Genomic DNA, 19,701 nt, shown 5'->3' with positions numbered 1-19,701 from the left:
GTGAAATAAATCTTAAAGTTGAGGGAGTGCCAGTTTCCGGGAATCCTGTCAGAGTAAAATTTGACTCGTCAAGTGGAGAATCATCCATTGTTGCATTTCGCAATCTATTTGAGGTTGCTGGGAAAACTCTGCAAGACTGTGGTAATGGATTAAACAGAGACAGTTTTTCTGAAGGATATGCCTTGTATGCCTTTCAACTGGAACCAATTTTTGAAGGTTTAGATTATTTAACATTGAAAAGGAATGAACGTGTCAATTTGGAATGCACATTTGATTCTCCCCTCACTGAACCAACAACTATAATCATTTATAGTGAATTTAGTGGATATTTTGAAATAACTCAAACTCGAGACATCATAATTCAAGAATGAACACTATGCAATTGGAGTGTATGATTAATTGTGATGAACTAATGAAGGATAAAATTGTTGGTATATTTGCAGCAGATCAGATACCTAAGATAGTGAGAAATCGACCCATGGGATTTATTTGTAACACTGAAAATCATTTTGAGAATGGTGCACACTGGATCGCCTTTTTCATAAATGAGGAACGAAGAGGGATATTTTCGACAGCTTCGCACACTCTCCCGATTATTATTCACGTCACTTCTTAAAATTCTTTGAACACAATGCGATATCTCTGGAAATAAATCAAAAAACGATTACAGAGTGAGAATTCATCAGTATGCGGTCAATATTGCATTTTCATCTTATCACTCTTATGTAGAGAGTATGATCTAACTAACATTCACGATTTTTTCAGTGATAATCATCAAGCAAACGACATCTTTGTTTTCAATGTGATTGGTAAAACCTATTCACACTGCATATGAAAAAGTGTTTAAAATGATGAGACACATGGTAACAATCATCATTCGAGCAAGAGGTGATCATCATGAGTTTGGTGAAATTTCAAACACCCATGACTTCAATATGTGTCGGTCCAACGGGTTCAGGAAAAACTACATACATTAAAAGATTATTAGAGAACGCTCAGGAAATGTTTACAATACCACCTCAGAAGATATACTACTGTTACAGCATATGGCAAGATGTCTTCGATGAATTGAAAAAAACTGTCTCCAACATTTCATTTCAACTGGAACTGCCTGATGAAAGTGATTTTCTTGTTGATAAGGATATACACACATTATGGATCATTGATGATAAAATGGATGAAGTAGTGGACTGTAAACTGATGCAGAAGATTTATTGCGTTTTAAGTCATCACACCTTAACATCAATTATTTTTATACTACAAAATTTATATCAGAAGGGGAAGGTTATGCGATCAATCAGTTTGAATTCTCACGTCTTTTTTCTTTTCAAAAATGGTAGAGATTCACTGCAAATACAATCTTTAGCTCGACAAATGTTTCCAGGTCAAGTTCGCTTTTTCATGGACGTTTACCAACGTGCAATTAGCAGACCATACAATTGCTTGATAGTGGATATAGCACCAGGTTCAAACCCTGAATATCAGTTGCGCGCAAATCCTTTTCCGGGGGAGGACACGATTGTTTATCAACCAAAATGATTTTAAAAGAATCAAGTAGAAGCTTCCTTAAATTATTGGCGAACACTACACCTGAACAATCTGCTCAAATCATAAAAAGCACGGACCACAGACAATTACAACTATTAGTAGAAATAGTATTCAACTGTCTAAAAAGCGTCATACCATTGTCTGAGAGGGTTAAAAGGAATCTTTCAACTTTTGCAAAGTTCATTCGTGCTGTGGTAGTTAATAATATAACACCTCAGTTGAGGAGAAAACGTTTACTGAAGATAATTGTTATTATTCCAACATTGATATCATCTTTTTTCAAATACTATGACTCGGGAGTTAATACTATTACCCAAGGAGAAATATGAAAGATTGATGAATATGTCCAACCAATGTGAAATTGTTAATGTGAAAGAAAAAGAAAAGGAATATGATGGTAAAGATAGTGACAGTATAAAAACAGAAATAAACCTAGAAGAAGATGTAACCAAACAACATGGTAGTGGTCAGGTTTTGCAAAAAACAGAATTGAAAAATTTAAAAGAAACTGTAGATCGATCAAAATCAGACAATCAAGAGGAAAATAGGATGGATGTTGATGAATATGATGGTGCAGCAGAGGGTAAAGCTATCAAGATGTCTCCTGAAAAATTCTTAAGAAATGTGGAAAAATCGCAAAATCGCAAAAGATTAAAGAGTAAATGGTTATCATTTCATTTGTAATGAAGAAGTGGATTATTTAAAACTATTGGAGACTTCAATCAATCACTTGTATTTTTCTTTAAATTTGTCTATATTTATATATGTATATAATATATTGTCTATTTGTATATTTACACTGTGTACCTTTAAATTTAATTAATAAAATAAATATTTAGATAACATATGTTCGCCTATTAGTTCTAGTCCACGATCGCGTAGTATATATAAAACGTTGAAAGTGCTATTGATATCACAATTGTCATGGCTGATGATCATTTCTGCGAGGATTTATTGCGTCTTTATCCTGACAGTAACCCTCAATATCAACAGCAGTTGCGAGAGTTAAATGATCGATTGAGTGTTGATAATGACAACAGATCAAATCTTACGGTTAAGGTCTATTCATGTTATTATTGTAAACTTCTGTTTGATCACCCTTCCAAACTGAAGAGACACCAGAGAAACAGTTGTACATTTCCATGTCGACAATGTGATAGACATTTTGATTCAGCGGAAAATTTGTTTAAACATAGCAACATCGATCATACAACTTATCAGACTGGTTCAGGAAACACTGATTCAAATTCACATACTACAATCAAACATAAAAGTGTGGATAAGTCTGCTCTCTTGGGAATAGCACGAGCTCGTTTCATTTATCCGAATGAGGATAATGGGGAAAAGTATGATCTTCTAGCATTTTTATCTGGAATTAAGCATGAGGTAAAAACTCATTTACAAGAGATGTGTGATGAACTCGGTCATATTAAGTGGTATATGAATTGTCTTGTGCAAATGATCAAGCCGAATGGAGGTGAAGGTGGTAATGATTTAAAGAATAATGCACATTTTATCTCGAAGACATCGAATCTAGTTGATAGAGCAAATATAGATGATGAACATGATATTAATGTGACATATCAAAAAATATTCAAAAGTTTTGATGAGTATATACGAAATGGGAGCGGTTGGTCATTAGATCATATTAAACACATTGAGATTAATACAGCTAAATATAAACCTTTAGGCGGTGGATCGTATATACCCCTACCAAGAACTCTTGCTGCAACCAGAGCGTTACTCAACATAAGAAACTTAGATGAAAAATGTTTTGTATATGCTATTATAGCATCCATACATCCTACGTGTTCAGGTGACCCTTCTAAAGTGCATCACTACATCCCATATGAACATGAATTGAACATGGAAGGTATACAATTGCCCGTTGCACCATCATTTGTGAGTAAATTTGAAAGGCAGAATAACATTTCAGTAATGGTGTTAGGATTTGAAGAGGGTGAATTTTTCCCCCTCCATGTAACAGGTCTAAGAGAAGCTCATCATGAAGTTGACTTATTGTATTTGAAAAGTGGGAATAAAAGTCACTGGTGTTTGATTACAGATCTCAATAGACTTTTATATCGAACAAAATGCTTGGGACGCAGTCATAAGTATTGCAGATTCTGTTTATCAGGTTTCACCAGTGAACATACTTTAGAGAAACATATAAAATACTGCTCAAAATTTGAAGCTCAACATGTGACATATCCCACCAAGGGGGTAGACGATATACTAACATTTCAAGATCACGCCAAACAGTTACAAACATCATTTGTTATTTATGCTGACATGGAAACATTTTGCGAACCTATGGTTACTGAAGAGCCAGAAGATAATCGAACCAGCACAACGAAATTAACAAAGTTGATACCATGCGGGTACGGTTATCAAGTTGTTTGCATCGATGACAGATACACTCAACCACCTAAAATATATAGAGGTGAAAATGTTAGTGAACACTTCCTTCATAGTCTTCTTGACGAAAATAAACGTATAAAGGCTATTTTGAACAATCCTGAACCCTTGTGCATGACTGTTGAAGATGAGGAAGATTTTCAATCAAGTACACATTGCCACATTTGCATGGAAGAATTTACAGATTCCACTATCCGCGTTCGAGACCATGCACATGTTTCAGGTAAATTTCGTGGCGCTTCATGCAGAGATTGCAATCTTAATTTTAAAGAACACACATTCGTGCCAGTTATATTTCATAACCTGAAACAGTTTGATGCACATTTAATCTGTTCCTCGATAGGTATTTTCAAGAGTGAAGAAATTGGCTGCATAGCCACGAATGCAGAAAAGTACATCAGTTTCAACCTATCCAATCTGCGCTTTATCGATTCATACCAGTTTTTGAATTGTTCACTAGAGGAATTGGTATCGTCAATGTCTAAGGAGAATCCGAAAGAAACATTTAAACATTTTACAAAAGAATTTGATGATGATAAGCGGATTGCTCTTTTGTTGAAAAAAGGAACATATCCTTACGAATACATTGACAATGCAGCAAGGTTCAATGAAACTGAATTACCCTCTATAGACAAATTCTACAGCAATTTATCAGAGAAAACAATTAGTCAAACCGAGTATGAACATGCGCAACGGGTATGGAATCAAATGAATATTAAGAATATAGGCGAATATCACGATCTTTATCTAAAAACTGACGTTCTATTATTAGCTGATGTATTTGAAACTTTCAGGAAGAAGTGGATAACGAACTATTCCCTCGACCCTGCAAATTATTACACTCTTCCAGGGCTTTCCTGGCAATCTGCATTGAAAATGACTGGTGTGAGACTTGAGCTATTGACAGATCCTACAATGTGGCTCTTCTTTGAGCAGAGTATACGAGGAGGTTTAACAATGGTGAGCTGCAGACATGCAAAAGCAAACAATCCCTACTTGAGCAATTATGATCCAGCTTTACCAACTTCATACTTGATGTATGTAGATGCGAACAATTTATACGGTTTAAGCATGAGCATGCCATTAGCTGTGGGGAAATTCCAGTGGTTGTCAGAAGAGGAAATAAACGATTTCAATGTCTTAAATGTATCCAATAACGCTGACATCGGATATGTCATTGAATGCGATTTGGATTACCCAGATAACTTACACGATCTTCACAATGATTTTCCTCTTGCAGTTGAAAAAGGAGTGATAACAAATGAAATGCTTTCACCTCATTCACGTCATCTGTATGAGCAAGCAAATGATGATGGGAAAGAATACCAACCGAGCACCAAATTGCTAGCTACTTTGAAAGATAAAAAGCATTACATCTTGCACTATGTGAATCTAAAGTTATACCTCAAACTAGGTTTGGTTTTGAAGAAGATTCACAATATAGTTTCATTTGAACAGCGTCCATGGTTGAAACAGTATATTGACTTCAATACCGAAATGAGGAAAAAGGCTACTAGCAATTTCGAGCAAAAACTTTTTAAAAATGGCAACAATGCTATTTTCGGTAAATCAATGGAATCGTTGCGGAAACATATCAACTTCTCTCTCTGTCATAGGTGGGATAAGTTTCAAAAACTTACTGCAAAATCATCATTTAAAAGCTTTAAGATATTCAACGACCACTTGTGCGGCGTGCTACAAACCAAAACAAAAATTTTCTTCAACAAACCAATTTACCTAGGACAAATGATTCTCGATCTGTCAAAGGCGCACATGGTTGATTACTACTACAACCACATGAAAAAACTATACAAGGAGAATGTAACATTATGTTACACAGATACTGACAGTTTCATTATGCATGTGAGAACTGATGACATATATAGAGACATGTCGTTAAACAGTGAGCTATATGACTTTTCAAATTATCCAGCTGATCACCCTCTTTACACCAAAGACAGGAAATCGATTATTGGTTTATTCAAAGATGAATGCAAGTCCATTCAAATGGTGGAATATATCGGACTAAGAGCAAAAATGTATAGTTTTATCACCGCAGACGACAAGGAAACTGTAGTAGCAAAGGGTATTAAAACCCGAAATGTTAGATTCGAACAATATAAAAACACCTTGTTCAATTGTTCTCCACTACTCTCGCATATGTACACTTTGAGAAGTTTCAACCATCAGATTCACATGGTGAAGGTTGTGAAAAGTGGACTATCACCATATGATGACAAGAGACACTTGCTGGATGATAATGTGCATTCGCTAGCATATTTTCATAGAAAATTAAAAGAAAAACATTAATACAATTGTAAATTGAAAAAAAAATCCATATCCGTAATAAATTCAAGAAAAAGAAAACACACTGTACAATAATTATATAATATTTTATTTCATGTAAATAAATATATGATTTTATAATAAAATATATCAACATATTTAAGTTTTATCCGTTTGCTATCAACCTGGGGAAGTGAAATACATAGGGCAATGGGGAGTAGCATGGTAAAATGGCGACTTTAACTTAAAAACCCCAATGAAAATACATAACTTTAAAACCCAAATGGACCTTCAAACAAACTTCAAACATAATGACAATAGGACAATGGGGAATAACACCTTCAAACATTAAGGCAATAGGACAATGGGGAATAACACCTTCAAACATAGGACAATGTGAAATAACACCTTCGAACATTAGAACAATGGGGAATAGCACCTTCAAACATTAGAACAATGGGGAATAACACCTTCAAACATTATGTCAATGGGGAATAACACCTTCAAATGGGGAATAACACCTTCAAAACACACCAGTGAAATACATTGGACAATGGGGAATAACACCTTCAAACACGATGAAAATATTACAAATAAATTTTAGATTAAAATATAAGAGACATATTCTTTGGTAAATTAAACACAATTATGAAAATGGGGAATTACACCTTCAAACGCACCAGTGAAATACATTGTGCAATGGGGAAAAAGACCTTCAAACACGATGAAAATATTACAAATAAATTTCTTAAATTTTAGATTAAAATATATGAGACATATTCTTTGGTAAATTAAACACGTGAAAATCGCATGTTTAATATTTTCCTTAAAATATCGGAAAAGTTCTCCCTATTGAACGAAAGTCCGAGTGAATTTAAAACAGACCCTGGGACGTTCTTTAAATGAATGAATATCTCTTCAGATGTGAAATGGCTGCATTCCCTTATCATTTTATTTAATTGATATCTTTGATCAAAAATTTCCTCGGCAGCATTAAACACATCTAATTCGGCAAATCCAGGATTTAAAACAAATTGAAAGTCTGCATAATCCATAAAAATAATTAAAATTGGTGAGGGAATTTTACAAAAAAAATCTCTCATTTGAATATCACATTTTGTTGTTAATTTATTATAAATACATGCAACAGATAAAGTTCTTAATGAAGGTGGAGCTGACCGCTTTCGTTTTTCACTCAGTGTCTTTTTTTCTACTTCTTCTCCCATTGTCCTTTTTCTGTTCTGATTGGCTAAAAGAAATAAATAAGATACATAAACTCTAGTAAAATAGTTTTCACATCATAAATCTACAGATACATGCATGAAAACAAATGAACAAAGTGCGACACCTGTATTAAGAAATTGGATTTCATAATGGAGATTTCTAAAATAAATGAAAAGGATGAATTGAGTAGTGCAAATGTGGAAGAATATTCACTTAAAATGACAGATGAGCATGATTACAATTTTATCAATATGGATACAGCTGAAATCAGTGACCAGTTTCCACAACTGCACTGGCTTGGTGCAAAGATGAAAATTGTCGGATTGTTATTCTGTTCGATAACTCTAGCAGTTATATTAATAAATGGGCCATTAAACAGTGAAAATGATCCTCCATTCATATCTGATGATGTTAAACGAAACAGTAGCGGAAACGATTTATTTTGTAATAAAATGGACACTTTTGCTTTATCTGAAGATATTTTTGTAAATACATGTATATTGAATAGTGAACTGTTTGTATTATTGAGAAATGATCCTCTTAGAAATGAGATCGCTTTAAATCAAAGGCAATGGTTTTATCTTAAAGCGAGTATTTCACATATTGATAAATCAATCTTTGATTGGAAAAATGTTGCTAAGTTATAAATGATTTCTATCCTAACTATTGTATATAAGAACATATTAGAAACAGAATAAAAATTTGATCACTTACTGGTGTTATCTTCACTCGCCATCTTCAACTGCTTCAGAAAGTATGAATCCAGCTCCAGCTGTTTTCTTTTTCTTCTTTAGCCCCTTGAACGGGCCAGATTCTGCTGCAACAATCACCTTTCTGACGTCCGACTCTGACACTCCCGCCTCCTCATCGCTATCGCTGATAGCAATCACCTTTCTCTAAAATAAGAATATCATAATATAGAAAATCATCTTAAAATTTTAAAGTTATTTCAATGTTTTCAATTTTTTTTTTTTTTTTTTTTTTTTTTTTTTTTCTTTTTATGGTACATTTAATTGGATAATTACTTTAAATTCATAAACTTGAAAATTATAACTACTTATTTTGATTTACATAGAAAAAAAAAAACAAAAGTTGTTTTACCTTTCTTTTCAAAGTAACTTTTTTTACTTCTTCTTCTTCTACTTCTTCTTCTTCTTCTTCTTCTTCTTCTTCTTCTTCTTCTTCTTCTTCCTCTTCAACAACTATAACCTTCTTTTTCCTGCTAGGTTTTTGCAGCTAAAAAAATTAATATATAATAAAAACAATTGAACGTGTAAGAAATCATATAAATCAACGTTTGCTGTGGGAAAGAAATTCGTATTTATTAGCGGTTGAGAAATTTACCTAGAAACAAAAATGTTGAAATATCTGCAACTGAACGTTTATCAAAACATTTTTTACTTGCTATCAATAACTTTGAAAATTAATACTAACAGTGGTGAAATCAACCCAGAAACAAGTGAAATATCTGCAGCTGAACGCAAGCCGCTTGTAAATACTCTCTATCAATAACTTACTTTTAACTAAAACGTTTGTTGTATATTAAACCTATAAAGTATATATTTATGTTCAATTATTTGCTGTTGAAGGATAATTAGAACGTTTATCATATAGTTTTTACTCGCTTTCAATAACTTTGAAAATTATGTGTACTTACTAGCAGTAGTGAAATTTACGAAAAAACATATAAGGTGAAACATCTGCAGCTGGTGCTTTTATTAAACACTCGCAATATCTTACTTTAAAATAATTTTGTAGATCGCTCCTATTTCTTAGAGAATAAAATATATATCACGCTCAACTATTTGCTGCTGAACGATAATAATTTAGCTATATGTTCATGTAAATATTTACTGCTAAATATTAGAAATCACTAACCTGTTTTTTTATTTCTGCCTCAGCTTTTAAAAGAACTGGCTTCAGATTGCATAGCTCTTTAAACTCATCAGTCCCAAGAGTTATGCTTCTGCTACTTGTTAAACTGCCTATGTGGATATAAACATATCCCTTGTACGGTGTAACCGCAATGTTCTTCTTTCTTCCAAAATTCAACTCAGCCCGCTCTACTTCTCCACCAAATCCCCTCATGTACTCAACCTGGTTCATCATTTTTATCGCTTTATGATAGAATTGAGTGTACCGCGTTAATAAAGGAATAAAGCTTCCGTTTCATTAAATTATGAATAATAGTTTCCAACACTTATTTACTCCTAAAGGCTCGCCAACCTTCCATTATCCATGTTACACCATTTTATTAATTCATATGTAATTTCAGTGTAGATCTGTCCCGATCGCGATTTTTCATGTCAGATTGATCTCCAATATTGCGGCAGTATTTGGATAATACACCTTCTGTTTACATTAAATCTTAGTTCATCAGTTTAAATATAAAGTGTTTATCACCTTTCAAATTTGAAAAGTGATCATTACTCAATAAATTTTGATTGTTTTTATTTAAGATCAATTATATATTATAGATTTGTTCGAACCGGATTTTGATGGTTATTTTTTACATCTCATTACTATTTTTTCTCTCTATATATAATTTTTCCTTCATTAAAACAAAACCTATTTTCTTTTCTTTTCTTTGGATCATATTTTCAATGGTAAATCGAGTTGGATTTTGACGATTATTTTTACATCTCATTACTATCTCCTTTTTTTTCTCTCTCTCTCTCGCTCTAATTTTTTTCATCGTTAAAACACCTTTTTTCTTTTCTTTGGATCATAGTTTCAATGGTGAATCCTATCTCCTTTTTCTCTCTCTCTATTTTTTCCTTCGTTAGAACATAAGCGACTTTTTTCTTTTCTTTGGATCATCTTTTCTTTGGATCATATTTTCAATGGTGGATCATATCTCCTTTTTCTCTCTCTCTCTATTTTTCCCCCTACATGCTACTTTTTTCTTTTCTTTTCTTTGGATCGTAGTTAATTGTTTTGCTCATGACTTTTTTGCAGCTAGCTAATTTTTCCCATGTGTAAATATTTCATTTGATAAGATTTGAGATTGAAGCTTGTGGATTACCATCTTTTATAATTAATAGTTGATAAAAATGTTTTAAGCAAAGTTTTTGTTTTGCAAATTTCTAGATATGCTCTTTTCTTTTCTTTGGATCATTGTAAATGGTGAATCTTGTTTTGTTCATGACTTTTTTTCAGCTAGCTTCTTTTTTCCTGTGTAAATATTTCATTTTCTTGACAAGATTTGAGATTGAAGCTTGTGGTTTGACCTCTTTGAAGAGTTGTCTCATCAGCAATTAAACCATATTTCTTTTATAATTAATAAATTTAAAGTAGATAAAAATTAATTAAGCAAAGTTTTTGTTTGCAAATTTCTAGATGATATACAAATGGTGTCAACTGGTAATCATCCACATTGATTGGGGTAGCAATGCAGTGGGAAAAGTTTAAGAAAAGTCTAATTTATTAACACATATCAAATACAAATACTTTATTCCATGAAACAACATAGTAAGTTTCAAAACAAATCAAGTTTTCTGCACTATTTATATAACAATTGTAAATAATATAAACAAGAGAACTATCAAATGAAATTTGGTTATAAAAAACTTACATCATTTGTAATGCACCATTTTTTTTCACATAAAACATGTTATAGAAAGCACCATGACAGCGGTTACAAATCAAGAATTTTTATATATTTATCTCTAGGTTTAACTTAATCATATAGCACTATAAAAAGTAATAAAAACAAAAGAAAAAAAGTTTAAGCAAACACAATATGATAAAATATGCGATAATATGTTGTAATTAAATTTGGATGCTGTAAATTCTCATATGAAAAAATTCCAAAGATGAAAATGATGATAAAGTAAACATAAAAACAAAAAGTTCTCCAAACATTATATACATATATATATTATTTACATATATACAATAATACCAATCATATTTGTTTTTTAATTTAATTTATTTCTATTACAAAACTAAACATATGTAAATGGAAAACTAAAAAGAATAATTTAATGAAAGGAATAGATTAATAATGAACTTTAATACCAGAGAAAGTAGATTATTTAATGAAAAGAATAGATTTATAATGAAATTTATGGTTTGAATGAGCATGAAACATATAAACTAAGGTGAATTTATAAAAACAAACTACATGTATACTACTATTTACAATATAATAAAATGAGAGTAGAGAAATGCGAGTATAATCAAAATCTTTTCTTTAATTAAAATAAAGTGTAACTAATCCAAATAAATCAAATGAAAGAAAATTGAAAAGTTTTGGTGATATAATTTTTCATAATATAAGTAGATTTGTAGAATACATCCTCATCAGTGATTATTAAAATTTAGATAACAGTGTATAAATAAGTTTATAAAATTTAGAAAAAAGATTATAAAATTTAGAAAAAAAAAAATAAAAAAAATATAAAATTTAGAAAAAAAATTTAAAAAATTTCATAAAATTTAAAAGTTTAGAAAATTAATCATAGGTTAGTCTCTGTGGCCGAATAGATATCCTGTTTGATCTTCTCAATATTCTTGGTGGTTGTTGTTGTGCTGGGGCTACTCGTCTGTTATTTTCACGTGGTGGAAAAAAATAATTTATAATTTCTTGAAGCCTTTCATAAATTGCGATGAGGATATATTCTACAAATTAAAAAGTAGTAAATACAGAGATAGATATTAACTTAAACAGTTTTTTTTGGTGTATTAACAAAATCTGCAATTTCTATTTCGGATAGTGAATCTGCATCGACATTGAAGGAGAATTGGTGTTGGCGGAAATTGGTTTTTGCAGTTCTCTTCTTTTTGCAGATGCAAAATAACATCAGCGACAAGAGCATAACACATGCTAGAGATGCTGTAAAGATAAATTTGAATATGTCACTTACTTTAAAAATTATAAAATATATTGATATATATAAATAGATTAGACCATTGGTTTTTCTGTTTGAATTGTCTTTATAGCTTACTGTTTGGTGTGAGCTTTTGCTCTGTGTTGAAGGTCATACTTTGATCTATAATACATTGGCACTCATACCGCATCTTTTTCTTATTTATAAATAAGTGTTTTTATTAGAACATGTATATATTTTTATTTTATTTATTTATTTTATTTTTATATTGTTTGTCAATCAAATAAATAAATTAAATTTAGATACTTACCAAAAATCATTATAAGAATGATCTTAATATTATCTAGACCCTTGTCTTCCTCCTGTGCATGTGGTGTTGACTTCTGAAATAAAGAAATAAAATCATGTATTTCATGAAAATGTTGATATTAAAAAATCTTATCCTTCACATTTTAATTTGTTTTTAAGCACTATACTATAGAGAATACAAATTGACTCGTTCATGTACATGTATTTCCTAATAAAAATAGAAAACAAAACGGACGTTTTAATTAAAAAAATATCAGATAAATGCTTACCAGTTGTTTATCAGTGGTGCCGATTGACAATGTGGATCCTGGTGTTACTCTTGTTGCTGCTGTTGTTGTTGTAGAAGCTATGACTCCATTCTGTAAAAAAAAAATATACATAATGTAAGAAATGTTTTACACAATAAAATTAATAAATAATATATAAGATCTGCTCATAGTTTAGGTTGTTTCTAGTCACTTTACATATAGAGACAATACTACGTGATTACTTTAAAGCTCTTATTATTCTGTTATTCTTTTCTAATTTCCTATATACTTACATCACAATGTATACCATTAACAATTGTTATTGTTTCTGGTGCTGCTAAAACATTGCTGCATTTAGAATTTCCTTGTTTGATCTCAATTGAATGCAGGTCTCTATTATTTGCAAGGTCCAATTGTCCGGCAACAAAAAATCTTTCGAATACGACTTTCTTTACATCTAGTCGGATTCTGGTGTTGTAGAGCCCTGCTCCAGTCCATCTGCAATGGAGAGTATCCCCCTCCACTGTGCATACATCTCTCAATTCATGCGAGCATGAAACAGCTGACATTGTGAAACAAATGATGATGAATATAAACATGGTGTTGATGGGTGACATTTTGCAAATATTTTGAGGAATTAAATACCCGGATGAGAAATAAAAACAATAGTCTAATTAGGGAATAAATTAGGGGTAATTAATTCCGTGATATATGGTTGGGATAAGAGTGGTAGATGGATAAGGTTTAATTAATGTTTGAGTATGGATTGTTTTAATAAATAATAATAATAGTTTTTACAATATACGCTAGGGTTAGGGTTAATTAATATATTTTCAATTCTTATTCATTTTTGTTACAAATGAAACTTAAAAGTTTTATAAAATTTCTTCTCTCAACGCGAAGTCATTTAATCTTCTATTTTTTCAGTTTTACTTTTAACTTCTTTATCCAAAATATTAACAATTTAAATTGTCTATATGTTAAATGCGATGGAAAATAAATCAAAACATTCTTTTATAAGTGAAAAAACAAAATTTTCATTTAATATTATACAACAGTTATATTATGTAATTTTCTTGACGTCTGCAAAATGCAACGTGTGAAAAAATCAAAACAGTCTTTTATATTTCTACAAATTTTAAAATCCAATATTTTGATATTATTCAACAAATATATTATACAATTTTGCTAGCGGGAACAAATTTTTGTCAACGTGGCAAAAATATTTGCTGCTGCCACACAATATATACTACTTACATCGAGCGTGAACTAGAAAATCATTCAAAGACGCATCGAAAATAAATCACCAAAAACAGAAATAAACACGCACACATCTCCCATAATAAAACGATGAAACGCCACCAATAACAGTGCGAGAAACAACGGACAACCAAACACTCTTAAGGAAAAACTAAGTAAGGATAACCACACTTCATGTTTTCAGTACTTTTAATAAAAGAAACACAGTCGTGGAACATATATGCATCAACAGAAATGTATTTGCCTTTAGCTTTTCCTTTAATTTACTGATGTCCAAATACTTTTCCATTGCAATGTATGTGGTATATCATTGGGAAACAAACATTTAATGTATGTGGTATATCATTGGGAAACAAACATTTAATGTATGTGGTATATCATTGGAAAACAAACATTTCTACATTTACATTGATATTTCCATTTTTTCTTTTAAATTTTGAAAATCTTTCAATCATCGAAAACGTCCTCGAAGAAATGAAGTCTGATCAGTATTAAAATCGGAAAATTAACTCACAGTGTGGTATAGTCAAAACTGTAAAGTGAGAAAATGTCGTTTTACGAGACGACCTTTTTGGTTATTTGTAGTATTTTAGTAGTCACATCATGTTTAAACAAAACTATTCATATTCTTACTAACAGTGTACTGAATACATGATATTACACATCTTAAAATATTTGTTACGGGTACATTTTACATTGTAAAAATATTTGTACCGAGTTCCTGTGTCTTTACTTGATTTAAGTATAATATGACACATACTACAATATGAAGCGTCAACATTTAATGTGTGCTACAAATAAGACAATTGGATTTAAATCACGACTTCTGAAGTATATGACATCTTCCGTTAATAGGTTATATATAATTGAATGTATTAATCAGGTGCGTGGCAAACACTTCCGCCGGAAGTACGTGTAATACGAACGAGGATGACGAAGTTGGAGTTTCCTTATCCTGGTATAACTTTTCATGAGGAGTGATTGAACAAACAATTTAACCTTGGTGATTAAAATAAAATCATCGATTTCATTCGACAAAAATGAGATGAAGACCGCAGCAAAAACATTTTTGCGGCAGTACATGTATGTTGGCGTTTGTTTTTGTGGCCTCTGTTTTAGTTTGTAACCGTGATTTATTTTTTCGCTAAATCGATTTATGACTATTGAAAGTCGGGTAAACTGCATTACTGTTGCCTTTATTAAACAGTATAACAAAATACATCTGAGGGTATTATTTTTTTTGTATCAATAAAAAAAAAACAGTTTTAAAAGCAAATTTCTCTTCAACTTTGTCATATTTCATTTTTCGCCTTTCGTCTGTTTTGATTTGAGCGCCTCCTTGGAGTCTTCGGTAAAAGAGACTGGGTACATATATTTTTTTTTTATTAAATATGAACCTGGTATATTTGATGCAAACATCCAATTATTAAGTACTTAATATCTGTCCGAGCCTTTATGATGGTATACATGGTTTAAGTTATAACTGTGTTACATACATGTATGTTACGAATTGGAAGACTGAAATACTCATACATAAAATGTATTTCATGATTACATTTATTACAATCAGTTATCTCTTTATATCAGAGTATATCTCGGAAATCGACGTTGCCATCCTTATTTGGTGAAAAGTATCGTAGACTTAAAATAGAAAAATATGAACAGCAGCTTTTTCATGTACACCTTTATGTGGGTGTACCTTTCACAGAATAGAAGGTTATTGCGTGTATCTTTCTCTACGTAGAATATAAAAATGAAGATGTGGTATGATTGCTATATATAATGAGACAAATCTCCACCATAGACCAACTGACACAAAAAATAACAGCTATAGGTCACCGTATGGTCTTCAACAATGAACAAAGCTCATATCGCAGTCAGCTATAAAAGGTCCCGACAACAAATATGTAAAACAAATCAAAAGAGAAAAAAAACGGACTAATTAATGTACAAAACAATGAACGAAAAACAAATATGTATCACAGCAACAAACGACAGCCACTGAATTACAGGCTCCTGACTTGTGACAGGCACATACATGTATACAGAATGTGGTGGAATTAAACATGTAAGCGGGATCCCAACACCCTCTCTAACCTGGGACAGTGGTGTAACAGAACAACATAAGAACCAACTTTAAAAATCAGTTGGAAAGGCTTAACTCGTGAGATGGATACATATAGAAATACATCTAATAAAAACAAAGAGCGCCCGTGGCCAGGTACTTGTACATCCAAACAAAAAAAACCACGAAGTACAAATCTGAGAGTACTCGCAGTTACTGACAGCTTGTCTAAGCTAATAATAACTAATTATGAAAATTCATCATCTAAAACTAACTAAATCTAAGTTATCAATCAGTTCACATCCAACAACCAATAGATTTAGTGTAAAAACGTTTATAAACAGTCTGAGAAAAACATGAGCTTGTGCAATGCCAAGATACGGGAATCGACAGATTATCGATCTATGAAGAAGGTTATCACATATACCCTTCTCTGACTAGAAGGTTATTGTATGTACCTTTCTCCCACTAGAAGGTTATCGCGTTTATCATTCTCTGTTTGGAAGGTCATCATGTGTAACTTTCTCCGATAAGAAGGTTGATGACTCGTATGTATGTGTCTACTATATGCCATTTATAGTGCGACTCTTGTCATTGTGTTATGCTGGGATCTCCGTACCTGACAATACTCTACATATCAATGGCGGTAGCACAATTAATTAATATATATATTACATGCAAAAAAAGTATAATCCAATTAAAACAGTCATAGCATTGTCAGTCACGTAAAATACAGACTTTTAAAGCTTGCTATCACTTGTCTAGTACACAATTAATCACAATAAATAGATGTAAACTAATTTTCTAACATTCATGCGTATCAAATAATGACAACTACATCATCTTAAATTATCTGTCTATTAAGCATAAATTATGTTGTTTTGCATGTAACAAATAAATTATCTCACAAAAACTTTGGACTTCTATCTATACGATCACACTTATAGATTTTAGACAGGTGCGCGTCTTGTTATCAGTTACTGTTGTCATAATTATAAATAAGTACTTGTTATGTCATCATAATTCATATTTAAGATTCTTACTTTGATAAAGCAGTTAAAAGTACATACTGGCTAGGGACCAAAACCACATGACATACATCGAAGCAACGTGAAACACAACGTACGTATATACTGGCTAGCGATCAAATCCAGACATAAACGTAAAACTTATGGTCAGGAAATCTGTAGTTAGGAGTGAAAAAATTGTAATTAATAAGCTTACTGAAAGTTAATCTGACGGATAGAAAGAGAAAGGTGTTATACATTTATCTTATATTAATTGGCTATGGTTATATCTGTTACATATGGTATAACCGAATTATACAAACATATGTTTATGTGTTGTGAAAAATCGCCAATACGTAGGAATTTGTATTTTAACAGTACAAAATGTTATTGAAAAATTTCGAATTGTTGACACATTCGCCCTATATTATAAGGGTAATGTATATATCTTGGATTGACTGTTTCTTATTATTATTTTAATGGACGATTATAAAAAATGAAGATATAATTGCATCAAATGATTTATCATCAAGCTGAAATGTTATTTTTCTGTATCATCATTTCTTTTCTAAACAATATACACCCTATATGTAGCTAGCGTGTCTAAACTCATTTGACATTATATATGAGAAGTCTAAAGACCGATGGGGATATATGCCGATTTTAGGCGCCAGGGAAACAGAGGGGACACAAATAATTGTAATAGTTTATATAATAGCATCCAAACGATTTGCTATAAGACATTTAATACCAATGTTTTTGAATAATCTTATTTGTACGTCGTGCTTTCTACATGAAATCATAGTCAGACACGCAATCTCTATATAATATCACACAGACAACGTTCTCGTCAATTTCTAACAATGTCGATATCAATTATGAACTCAATCATTGTTTTCTATTGTCGGGAACATCCAGGCCAAGTTCTCAAATTCAGGATACATACATGTATACGTATATGTTGTTTCGGATTTATAGAACAACCCAATTTGAATAAAGTACATGTATCTTTTATCAGGGCTCCGCTTACATGGAAAGCAATACTTGTATGTAGAGTGTTGACATTGGATTTGTATTTCAAACAGATTAAATACTACAATTCCTTGATGAGGAACACAGATAAACAAGGTCTTTTTGAATATGCATTGTATTATGTAATGCAAGCAGTTGATTTTTCATCTTGTCTGTTAATTTTTTTAAATATTGTTATAATAAAAGTTTTATGTTACAATTTATTATCAACTAAACAACACTGATTTGATACATAGACTAAGTTCTTTTCCTGTACTATTTTTTAGCTCACCTGGCCGAAAGGCCAAGTGAGCTTTTCTCATCACTTGGCGTCCGGCGTCCGTCGTCCGTCGTCGTCGTCGTCCTGCGTTAACTTTTACAAAAATCTTCTCCTCTGAAACTACTGGGCCAAATTTTACCAAACTTGGCCAAAATTATCATTGGGTAATCTAGTTTAAAAAATGTGTCCGCTGCCCCGCCTAACCAACCAAGATGGCCGCCATGGCTAAAAATAGAACATAGGGGTAAAATGCAGTTTTTGGCTAATAACTCAAAAACCAAAGCATTTAGAGCAAATCTGACATGGAATTCATCAGGTCAAGATCTATATGACCTGAAATTTTCAGATGAATCAGACATTTCGTTGTTGGGTTGCTGCCCCTGAAATGGTAATTTTAAGGAAATTTTGCTGTTTTGGGTTATTATCTTGAATATTATTATAGATAGAGATAAACTGTAAACAGCAATAATGTTCAGCAAAGTAAGATCTGCAAATAAGTCAACATGACCAAAATGGTCAGTTGACCACTTAAGGAGTTATTGCCCTTTATAGTCAATTTTTAACCATTTTTCGTAAATCTTAGTAATCTTTTAGAAAAATCTTCTCCTCTGAAACTACTGGGCCAAATTTAACCAAACTTGGCCATAATCATCATTGGGGTATCTAGTTAAAAAAATGTGTCCGGTGCCCCGCCCAACCAACCAAGATGGCCGCCATGGCTTAAAATAGAATATAGATGTAAAATGCAGTTTTTGGCTTATAACTCAAAAACCAAAGCATTTAGAGCAAATCTGACAAAGTAAAATTGTTGATCAGGTCACGATCTATCTGCCCTGGAATTTTCAGATGAATCGGATAATCGGTTGTTGGGTTGCTGCCCCTGAAATGGTAATTTGAAGGAAATTTTGCTGTTTTTTGTTATTATCTTGAATATTATTATAGAAAGAGATAAACTGTAAACAGCAATATATTCAGCAAAGTAAGATCTACAAATAAGTCAACATGACCAAAATGGTCAGTTGACCACTTAAGGAGTTATTGCCCTTTATAGTCAATTTTTAACAATTTTTCGTAAATCTTAGTAATCTTTTAGAAAAATCTTCTCTGAAACTACTGGGCCAAATTTAACCAAACTTGGCCATAATCATCATTGGGGTATCTAGTTAAAAAAATGCATCCGGTAACTCGGCTAACAAACCAAGATGGCCGCCAT

At 31.8% G+C, this 19,701-nt stretch overlaps 3 protein-coding genes across 4 annotated transcripts; 1 reads left to right on the top strand and 2 right to left on the bottom strand.

Annotated features, from left to right (window-relative positions):
* Nucleotides 1–2,472: 2,472 nt before the first annotated feature.
* LOC139482609 (uncharacterized) lies at nt 2,473–6,276 on the top strand. Its single transcript, XM_071266522.1, has one exon. It carries the CDS (start codon nt 2,473–2,475, stop codon nt 6,274–6,276), a length of 3,804 nt encoding a protein of 1,267 aa, XP_071122623.1.
* Nucleotides 6,277–7,354: 1,078 nt separating this feature from the next.
* Nucleotides 7,355–10,626, bottom strand: LOC139529769 (ABC transporter F family member 4-like). Its single transcript, XM_071325646.1, has 4 exons — nt 9,355–10,626; nt 8,578–8,712; nt 8,191–8,372; nt 7,355–7,501 (listed from the first exon to the last, which is right to left on the bottom strand). The coding sequence occupies exons 1-3, from the start codon at nt 9,583–9,585 to the stop codon at nt 8,202–8,204; spliced, it is 537 nt and encodes a 178-aa protein (XP_071181747.1). The 5' UTR covers nt 9,586–10,626; the 3' UTR covers nt 7,355–7,501; nt 8,191–8,201.
* Nucleotides 10,627–10,912: 286 nt separating this feature from the next.
* LOC139529768 (uncharacterized) lies at nt 10,913–13,482 on the bottom strand. Of its 2 annotated transcripts, none has more exons than XM_071325644.1 (4): nt 13,159–13,482; nt 12,887–12,976; nt 12,619–12,691; nt 10,913–12,313 (listed from the first exon to the last, which is right to left on the bottom strand). In XM_071325644.1, the coding sequence occupies exons 1-4, from the start codon at nt 13,480–13,482 to the stop codon at nt 12,141–12,143; spliced, it is 660 nt and encodes a 219-aa protein (XP_071181745.1). In that variant the 3' UTR covers nt 10,913–12,140. The 2 variants fall into 2 exon arrangements, with proteins under 2 accessions (XP_071181745.1, XP_071181746.1); XM_071325645.1 differs by having other exon boundaries at nt 10,913–12,099.
* Between the last annotated feature and the right edge of the window lie 6,219 nt (nt 13,483–19,701).

This window comes from Mytilus edulis, chromosome 7, assembly GCF_963676685.1.
Source record: "Mytilus edulis chromosome 7, xbMytEdul2.2, whole genome shotgun sequence".
Classification (NCBI taxonomy): domain Eukaryota; kingdom Metazoa; phylum Mollusca; class Bivalvia; order Mytilida; family Mytilidae; genus Mytilus; species Mytilus edulis.
Note: the sequence above shows the minus strand (reverse complement) of the source record. Positions and strands in the feature narration are given on the sequence as shown.